Source organism: Bombina bombina, chromosome 3, assembly GCF_027579735.1.
Source record: "Bombina bombina isolate aBomBom1 chromosome 3, aBomBom1.pri, whole genome shotgun sequence".
Taxonomy (NCBI): domain Eukaryota; kingdom Metazoa; phylum Chordata; class Amphibia; order Anura; family Bombinatoridae; genus Bombina; species Bombina bombina.
Window position 1 is genome coordinate 190623662 of NC_069501.1, and position 10763 is coordinate 190634424.

Here is a 10763-nt window from a genome sequence, read left to right on the forward strand (position 1 = left end):
ACGTTTGCTGGCATGTTTAATCATTTTTTACATATGTTTGGTGATAAAACTTATTGGGGCCTAGTTTTTTCCACATGGCTGGCTTGAATTTTGCCTAGAAACAGTTCCCTGAGCCTTTCCACTGTTGTAATATGAGTGGGAGGGGCCTATTTTGGCGTTTTTTTGCACAGCAAAAATTACAGACACAGACATCCAGCTTCTTCCTGCATGATCCACGACTTCTCTGAAGGGCTCAAAAGGCTTCAAAAGTCGTTTTGAGGGAGGTAAAAAGCCACAGTAGAGCTGTGGCAGTTGTTGTGACTGTTTAAAAAACGTTTTTGTCATTTGTTATTCCGTTTTTGGTATTAAGGGGTTAATCATCCATTTGCAAGTGGGTGCAATGCTCTGCTAACTTATTACATACACTGTAAAAATTTTGTTAGTGTAACTGCATTTTTTCACTGTTATTTCAAAATTTGGGAAAATTTGTGTTTATTAAAGGCGCAGTAACGTTTTTTTATATTGCTTGTAAACTTGTTTTGAAGTGTTTTCCAAGCTTGCTAGTCTCCTTGCTAGTCTGTTTAAACATGTCTGACACAGAGGAACCTACTTGTTCATTATGTTTGAAAGCCATGGTGGAGCCCCATAGGAGAATGTGTATTAAATGTATTGATTTCACCTTACACAGTAAAGATCAGTCTTTATTTATAAAAGAATTATCACCAGAGGGTTCTGTCGAGGGGGAAGTTATGCCGACTAACTCTCCCCACGTGTCAGACCCTTCGCCTCCCGCTCAGGGGACGCACGCTAATATGGCGCCAATTACATCAGGGACGCCCATAGCGATTACCTTGCAGGACATGGCTGCAATCATGAATAATACCCTGTCAGAGGTATTATCTAGATTGCCTGAATTAAGAGGCAAGCACGATAGCTCTGGGGTTAGGAAAGATACAGAGCGCGCAAATGCTGTTAGAGCCATGTCTGATACTGCGTCACAGTATGCAGAAAATGAGGACGGAGATCTTCAGTCTGTGGGTGACATCTCTGACTCGGGGAAACCTGATTCAGAGATTTCTAATTTTAAATTTAAGCTTGAGAACCTCCGTGTATTGCTTGGGGAGGTATTAGCTGCTCTGAATGACTGTAACACAGTTGCAATTCCAGAGAAATTGTGTAGGCTGGATTGATACTATGCGGTGCCGGTGTGTACTGACGTTTTTCCTATACCTAAAAGGCTTACAGAAATTATTAGCAAGGAGTGGGATAGACCCAGTGTGCCCTTTTCCCCACCTCCTATATTTAGAAAAATGTTTCCAATAGACGCCACTACACGGGACTTATGGCAGACGGTCCCTAAGTTGGAGGGAGCAGTTTCTACTTTAGTAAAGCGTACCACTATCCCGGTTGAGGACAGTTGTGCTTTTTCAGATCCAATGGATAAAAATTGGAGGGTTACCTTAAGAAAATGTTTATTCAACAAGGTTTTATTTTACAGCCCCTTGCATGCATTGCACCTGTCACTGCTGCGGCGGCATTCTGGTTTGAGGCCCTGGAAGAGGCCATCCAGACAGCTCCATTGAATGAAATTATTGACAAGCTTAGAACGCTTAAGCTAGCTAACTCATTTGTTTCTGATGCCATTGTTCATTTGACTAAACTAACGGCTAAGAATTCCGGATTCGCCATCCAGGCGCGTAGGGCGCTATGGCTTAAATCCTGGTCAGCTGACGTGACTTCAAAGTCTAAATTACTCAACATTCCTTTCAAGAGGCAGACCTTATTCGGGCCTGGCTTGAAGGAAATTATTGCTGACATTACTGGAGGCAAGGGTCATACCCTTCCTCAGGACAGGGACAAATCAAAGGCCAAACAGTCTAATTTTCGTGCCTTTCAAAATTTCAAGGCAGGAGCAGCATCAACTTCCTCCGCTTCAAAACAAGAGGGAACTGGTTGCTCATTCCAGACAGGCCTGGAAACCTAACCAGTCCTGGAACAAGGGCAAGCAGGCCAGAAAGCCTGCTGCTGCCCCCAAGACAGCATGAAGGAACGGCCCCCTATCCGGAAACGTATCTAGTGGGGGGCAGACTTTCTCTCTTCGCCCAGGCGTGGGCAAGAGATGTTCAGGATCCCTGGGCGTTGGAGATCATATCTCAGGGATATCTTCTGGACTTCAAAGCTTCTCCTCCACAAGGGAGATTTCATCTTTCAAGGTTATCAGCAAACCAGATAAAGAAAGAGGCATTCCTAAGCTGTGTGCAAGACCTCCTAGTAATGGGAGTGATACATCCAGTTCCGCGGACGGAACAAGGACAGGGATTTTATTCAAATCTGTTTGTGGTTCCCAAGAAAGAGGGAACCTTCAGACCAATCTTGGATCTAAAAATCTTAAACAAATTCCTCAGAGTTCCATCATTCAAAATGGAAACTATTCGGACCATCCTACCCATGATCCAAGAGGGTCAGTACATGACCACAGTGGACTTAAAGGATGCCTACCTTCACATACCGATTCACAAAGATCATCATTGGTTCCTAAGGTTTGCCTTTCTAGACAGGCATTACCAATTTGTAGCTCTTCCCTTCGGGTTGGCCACTGCCCCGAGAATTTTTACAAAGGTTCTGGGCTCACTTCTGGCGGTTCTAAGACCACGAGGCATAGCGGTGTCTCCGTATCTAGACGACATCCTGATACAGGCATCAAGCTTTCAAATTGCCAAGTCTCATACAGAGATAGTTCTGGCATTTCTGAGGTCGCATGGGTGGAAAGTGAACGTGGAAAAGAGTTCTCTATCACCACTCACAAGAGTCTCCTTCCTAGGGACTCTTATAGATTCTGTAGAGATGAAAATTTACCTGACGGAGTCCAGGTTATCAAAACTTCTAAATGCTTGCCGTGTCCTTCATTCCATTCCACGCCCGTCAGTGGCTCAGTGCATGGAAGTAATCGGCTTAATGGTAGCGGCAATGGACATAGTGCCATTTGTGCGCCTTCATCTCAGACCGCTGCAATTATGCATGCTAAGTCAGTGGAATGGGGATTACTCAGATTTGTCCCCTCTACTAAATCTGGATCAAGAGACCAGAGATTCTCTTCTCTGGTGGCTTTCTCGGGTCCATCTGTCCAAGGGTATGACCTTTCGCAGGCCAGATTGGACGATTGTAACAACAGATGCCAGCCTTCTAGGTTGGGGCGCAGTCTGGAACTCCCTGAAGGCTCAGGGATCGTGGACTCAGGAGGAGAAACTCCTCCCAATAAATATTCTGGAGTTAAGAGCAATATTCAATGCTCTTCTAGCTTGGCCTCAGTTAGCAACACTGATGTTCATCAGATTTCAGTCAGACAACATCACGACTGTGGCTTACATCAACCATCAAGGGGGAACCAGGAGTTCCCTAGCGATGTTAGAAGTCTCAAAGATAATTCGCTGGGCTGAGTCTCACTCTTGCCACCTGTCAGCGATCCACATCCCAGGCGTAGAGAACTGGGAGGCGGATTTTCTAAGTCGTCAGACTTTTCATCCGGGGGAGTGGGAACTCCATCTGGAGGTATTTGCTCAACTAGTCCATCGTTGGGGCAAACCAGAACTGGATCTCATGGCGTCTCGCCAGAACGCCAAGCTTCCTTGTTACGGGTCCAGGGACCCGGGAGCAACGCTGATAGATGCTCTAGCAGCTCCTTGGTTCTTCAACCTGGCCTATATATTTCCACCGTTTCCTCTGCTCCCTCGACTGATTGCCAAAATCAAACAGGAGAGAGCATCGGTGATTCTGATGGCGCCTGCGTGGCCACGCAGGACCTGGTATGCAGACCTAGTGGACATGTCATCTCTTCCACCATGGACTCTGCCTCTGAGGCAGGACCTTCTAATACAAGGTCCTTTCAATCATCCAAATCTAATTTCTCTGAGACTGACTGCATGGAGATTGAACGCTTGATTCTATCAAGGCGTGGCTTCTCCGAGTCAGTCATTGATACCTTAATACAGGCTCGGAAGCCTGTCACCAGGAAAATCTACCATAAGATATGGCGTAAATATCTTTATTGGTGTGAATCCAAGAGTTACTCATGGAGTAAGGTTAGGATTCCTAGGATATTGTCTTTTCTCCAAGAGGGTTTGGACAAAGGCTTATCAGCTAGTTCTTTAAAAGGACAGATCTCTGCTCTGTCTATTCTTTTGCACAAGCGTCTGGCAGAAGTTCCAGACATCCAGGCATTTTGTCAGGCTTTGGTTAGGATTAAGCCTGTGTTTAAAACTGTTGCTCCCCCGTGGAGCTTAAACTTGGTTCTAAGTTCTTCAGGGAGTTCCGTTTGAACCCCTTCATTCCATTGATATTAAACTTTTATCTTGGAAAGTTCTGTTTTTGATGGCTATTTCCTCGGCTCGAAGAGTCTCTGAGTTATCTGCCTTACATTGTGATTCTCCTTATCTGATTTTTCATTCAGACAAGATAGTTCTGCGTACCAAACCTGGGTTTTTACCTAAGGTGGTTTCTAACAGGAATATCAATCAAGAGATTGTTGTTCCATCATTGTGTCCTAATCCTTCTTCAAAGAAGGAACGTCTTTTGCATAATCTGGACGTAGTCCGTGCCTTGAAGTTTTACTTACAGGCTACTAAAGATTTTCGTCAAACATCTGCCCTGTTTGTCGTTTACTCTGGACAGAGGAGAGGTCAAAAAGCTTCGACAACCTCTCTCTCCTTTTGGCTTCGGAGCATAATACGCTTAGCCTATGAGACTGCTGGACAGCAGCCCCCTGAAAGGATTACAGCTCATTCTACTAGAGCTGTGGCTTCCACCTGGGCCTTTAAAAATGAGGGCTCTGTTGAACAGATTTGCAAGGCTGCGACTTGGTCTTCGCTTCACACCTTTTCAAAATTTTACAAATTTGACACTTTTGCTTCTTCGGAGGCTGTTTTTGGGAGAAAGGTTCTACAGGCAGTGGTTCCTTCCGTTTAAGTTCCTGCCTTGTCCCTCCCATCATCCGTGTACTTTAGCTTTGGTATTGGTATCCCACAAGTAATGGATGATCCGTGGACTGGATACACTTAACAAGAGAAAACATAATTTATGCTTACCTGATAAATTTATTTCTCTTGTAGTGTATCCAGTCGACGGCCCGCCCTGTCCTTTTAAGGCAGGTCTAAATTTTAATTAAACTACAGTCACCACTGCACCCTATGGTTTCTCCTTTCTCGTCTTGTTTCGGTCGAATTACTGGATATGGCAGTGAGGGGAGGAGCTATATAGCAGCTCTGCTGTGGGTGATCCTCTTGCAGCTTCCTATTGGGAAGGAGAATATCCCACAAGTAATGGATGATCCGTGGACTGGATACACTACAAGAGAAATAAATTTATCAGGTAAGCATAAATTATGTTTTTCAGTTATGGCAGGTGAGCTAACATTTATTGACCATAAAAGAATGAAAAAATTGTGTTTTGAAGATTTTTTTGTTTATTATTTTAAAAAGGTTGGGCTCCAAAGTTAACAGTCACACCACCTATACCTCTAAAGCCACGTGCTAAAAACAACAGCCCCCTGCAGCCAGAGACAGAGAAAATCACATTTCCTCCTGAGATTAAAAACACTACAGTGTCACCAAACATTACCAAAGGTAAGTCTAAGAAGATATCATATTAATTTGTTTACAATTTGTTTACAATGTGTTAAACTGGCCTCAGATTTATTTAATTTCATGTGTTTTAGCTTTGTAAATATGGTATCTAATTACACACTAGGATAGTTTAGGCATGGTACATAGAATAAGCACCCATTATTAAAGGTGTTGGGTGCCTCCTTTAGTATATTATCTCTCGCTCCTGTAACCATATCCGTACCAGTAAGCAGATGTCCTCTGCCCACTACAATATATCCCAGAGATCTTTTCATGAGAATATGAGTTTAGCTCAAAGGCTATGGGAGGTGGTTTCCATGGCATCCCTCCTTTCTATGAATGTTTAAACACTCAGATAAGTTGTTTTGGCTTGAACATCGATTGGAGACGGATTCTGTCTTGGAGTTGTAGTATCATGGTTATATTCGTTATAGTGGTATAGTTCTGTCATCAGGAGAGTTTATTTATAGTAGGTTTACATTGCTGCAGATATCTATCTTTTTAGGAGATTACTTGTATATATTTTCAAGGTCATTTGGATTCTCAGGCAATTTTTTTTTCAGGGGATTTATCCATTGTTTATTTTGGCATTTCCTAAAAATTAGATCAGATGGCAATCAAGCAATATGCCATTGTTGCCATGTATTGCACCAGAAGTATTGGGATATTAACTGCTGCATCATGTATAAAATAAATTAAGCGGCGGAATGTCAAGCGTTAACCCCCAACATAAAATGCAGGACATATACAATATAGTGAAAGGGAGATCCTCGTAGAGAATGGATATCAAGGTTGGTATTGAATACATAGTAGCTATAAGGAAGCAAATATAGTGTGTGTGTGCAGGCCAAAGAACAATAATGCCAGAACAAATAAGCAAAAAGAAACACATGAACATGCCTAGAAATGAATGGAGGGAGGAAGTGGCATGGCCTCCTGTATATACAATTACAAAGGGTTCTAGAATTACCTAACTTAAGAGAACCTATTGTAGCACAAATCAATATTAATCAAATACAGGGAAATATAGAAAAGGCATTTTGTGATTTGAAAGAAAATGTTGGAGTATTAATTTGCAGAAGCACTTCTTCACAGAAAGGGTGGTTGATTCATAGAGTAAACTTCCATTAGAGGTGTTAGACAAACACTATGGGGGACTTCAAGAATGCCTGGGATAAGCATAAGGCTATTGTGCTAACTAAATAAACTGAGTTGTTTGGCCTATGGTTCTTATCTGCTTTCAAAATCTATGTTTCTATGTTACATTATGATGGCTTAAAGGGACACTGAACCCAAATTTTTTCTTTTGTAATTCAGAAAGAGCATGCAATTTTAAGCAACTTTCTAATTTACTCATATTATCAATTTTTCTTCGTTCTCTTGCTATCATTATTTGAAAAAGAAGGCATCTAAGCTTTTTTTTTTTTTTGTTTCAGTACTCTGGACAGCACTTTTTTATTTTGTGGATGAATTTATCTACCAATCAGTAAGGACAACTCAGGTTGTTCACCAAAAATGGTTCGGCATCTAAACTTACATTCTTGCATTTCAAATAAAGATACCAAGAGAATGAAGAAAATTTGATAATAGGAGTAAATTAGAAAGTTGCTTAAAATTTCATGCTCAATCTGAATCACGAAAGAAAAATTTTGGGTACAGTGTCCTTTAATAAAATAAATGGTAACGCAGCTATTTTAAAGCGGTTATTAAAATCTGTGTTGCCATATATCTTTAGTGTGTCTTAAATACAAATGCTATTGTAGTAGCGATCAGTAGTACATACCTGATGCTACCGATACAGGGCTAGATTACGAGTGGAGCGATATCGGGTTTTTGAGGCAGTTTTCGAGCAAGTTAAATTCCGCTCGTATTACAGGTAGAAAGTAAATGTGTGCAATTGCTATATACACTAGAATGATTACACTTCAAAACTCTGGTTAACTGTTACACTGGAATAAAATGTTGCACAAAACACGTCAAATATGCATTTAACAGTACATTTACACTCATAATAACACTGTCTGATAAAAAAATTATTGGGGGGGGGGGGGAATGTGCTCAAAGATATGAGTCTCAGGTGTTAGAAAAAAGAACTGCAGAGGGCTTTAACATTGAGATACATACATACATACACATGTCTAAATATATATTTGTGTGTATGTATGTGTATATATATATATATATGTGTATTTACAAACATATATACGCATATAAATACATATATACACATATATATATATATATATATATATATATATATATATATATATATTTATGTATGTGCATTGGAGCCCTTTGCAGTCAAGTAGATGAAAACTCATATTTATGCAATAATTATATTTAATAGTGTTATACTATGTATTTATTGTAAATATTTCACATTCCAATGTTCTGCACATAGCAAAATATGTTCTATGTATTTTTAAATGGATATTCCTATATATATCTATACCTATATATAATCATGTGTGTGTATGTATATATATATATATATATATATATATCTATATCTATATAAAAAAGGTAAAATTGTTTAGGCTTGCGCTGTGTTTTAATGCAAAAATTTAATTTGCTTAAATATACAGTTCCTCCTGATGTGTTTCTGAGCAGCTTAGTCTGGTGATTCTACTATCATCAAAATGGAACAAAGAATTATGGATAGGATCTAGGGGGTACCAGACTATAGCGGTTGTAGAAAGGGAGTAACATAAAGGGGAGCACAGTTTTAAGGTGCAACACAAATGTACTGATTTACAGCAGGGTATAAAAAAACTTTTTTGTGGCTCACCTTTTTGTCTTTTAGTCTGAGAAGTCTGTGTAGTGTCTTTGCTTCTCCTCTGTAGAGTATGGTAGAAATTTAGAAATCAAATCTGTAGAGTTGCGGTCTCGCCGGACCGGAAGTGACATCACAAGTGGGCGTGCCCTCTGAGGAAGTGAAGACAGTTTCATGAAACGCTTAAGGGCACGCCCACTTGTGACGTCACTTCCGGTCCGGCAAGACCGCAACTCTACAGATCACTTGTGAAGCACAAGTGTATCCAACGCCATCCTAAGACAGGAAAGACCTGTGGAGGTTACAAAACACCTAACTTCTTCTGCAACCCACACAGGAACCTTCAGGAATCATTATTTTCCTAAAAGTAAAAAACTGAACTTTTTACTTTTTGCAAAAAAAGAGAAACCAACAGGGATCATCAAGGAATCCTCTATACTGTTTATGTAAGTTCAGGACAACAACCATCACAGCCTGTTTAGGAAGGAAAATACCACAAAATCTTGCATAAACCTTAATCTTTACACCATCTGGAGACAAAAATCTTCAAGGAATCCTCTGCACTGTTTGTGCATAATCAAGGCGACAACCATCACAGCCTGTTTGGGAAGTTAAATACCCCAAATTTCTGCACAAAGTTTTTACCTAACAACACCAAGAGACTTTTAATTCACCAGCACAAACGCCGGTTTGTTTTTGTGCTAAAATAAAGGAGATTTTATTTGCACTAATCACTGACATTTGCTTCATTTATTTATTTCATTAAAAGGCATCTACCACACCCCTGAGAGGGGAAGCCTGTTACTCAACCACTTTCTAACAAGGAGATTTTATTTCTTGAAAAGAAATACCTTAATTGGCACCATACAGAAGCCAATCATTTTTTATTTCTAAATACTACCATACTCTACAGAGGAGAAGCAAAGACACTACACAGACTTCTCAGACTAAAAGACAAAAAGGTGAGCCACACTCTGCTGTAAATCAGTACATTTGTGTTACACCTTAAAATTGTGCTCCCCTTTATGTTACTCCTTTTCTACAAGCGCTATAGTCTGGTACCCCCTAGATACTATCTATCTATATATATATATATATATATATATATATATATATATATATATATATATAGTATTTCTTTCATTCATGTAATTGGCAAGAGCCCATGAGCTAGTGACGAATGGAATATACAATCCTACCAGGAGGGGAAAAGTTTCACAAACCTCAAAATGCCTATAAATACACCCCTCACCACACCCACAATTCAGTTATACAAACTTTGCCTCCCTATGGAGGTGGTGAAGTAAGTTTGTGCTTGATTTTCTTCTGTGATATGCGCTTCTCAGCATTTTGAAGCCCGATTCCTCTCAAAGTACAGTGAATGTCTATGGTTTTCCTCGCGGGAAATCTTTTCATAGGTTCTCTGTCATCGGTCGTAGAGATTCAGTTCCTACCTCCCTTTTCAGATCGATGATATACTCTCCTATTCCTTTACCTCTACTGATAACTGTTTCTTTTTTTTTTTTTTGTGCGAAGATACGTTCGGTGACGCAAATTTGTAATTTCTGGCGTCTTAGTTGACGCCAGGTTTCCTTGCACAAGGTTGCGTCTGCCATGACGCGAGTAGCATCATTTCCAGATGTTGTTAGCGCCAAAAAATTTGATTTTGCGTTGTGCGTCATACTTGGCGCCAAATAATTTATTTATTCAAACCCCACTTCCTATATGCCCCTTGCCTTTTTCTATGCTCAGAGGGCTATGCCGTTTACATTTTTTTCCCTTTACTAAAACTGCCATATTTGATCATTTTGCTTTATATGTTTTTTTTTTTCTCTTACATTTGCAAGATGTCTCAATCTGATCCTGTCTCAGAAACCACTGTTGGATTCCTGCTGCCTGATAACAGTTCTACCAAAGCTAAGTGTATCTGTTGTAAATTTGTGGAGATTATATCTCCAGCTGTGGTATGTAATAGTTGTCATGATAAGCTTTTACATGCAGAGAATGTATCCATCAGTACTAGTACAATGCCTGTTGTTCTTTCAACATCTAATGTACATGATATCCCTGTGAATATAAAAGATTTTATTTCTGATACAATTCAGAAGGCTTTGTCTGCTATTCCGCCTTCTAATAAACGTTAAAGGTCTTTTAAAACTTATAAAGTTGATGAAATTTCAAATGACCGACAACATACAGAATTATCCTCCTCTGATGAGGATCTTTCTGATTCAGAAGATCCTACCTCAGATAATGACACTGACAAATCTTCTTATCTCTTTAAGGTGGAGTATATTTTTTGTTAAGAGGTGTTGATTACTTTGGATATTGATGAAACTAGTCCTCTTGACACTAAAACTAGTAAACGTTTAAATTCTGTTTATAAACCTCCT

The 10763-nt window shown here is 40.0% G+C and overlaps 1 protein-coding gene across 1 annotated transcript in view; it reads left to right on the top strand.

The window, feature by feature from the left end:
- Nucleotides 1–10763, top strand: part of DCBLD2 (discoidin, CUB and LCCL domain containing 2) — a gene marked incomplete in the record, with an annotated part of 427429 nt that overhangs the window by 316203 nt on the left and 100463 nt on the right. The window contains 1 exon segment of the mRNA XM_053705206.1: nucleotides 5454–5597. Within this exon segment, the coding sequence (XP_053561181.1) occupies nucleotides 5454–5597 (144 nt within the window).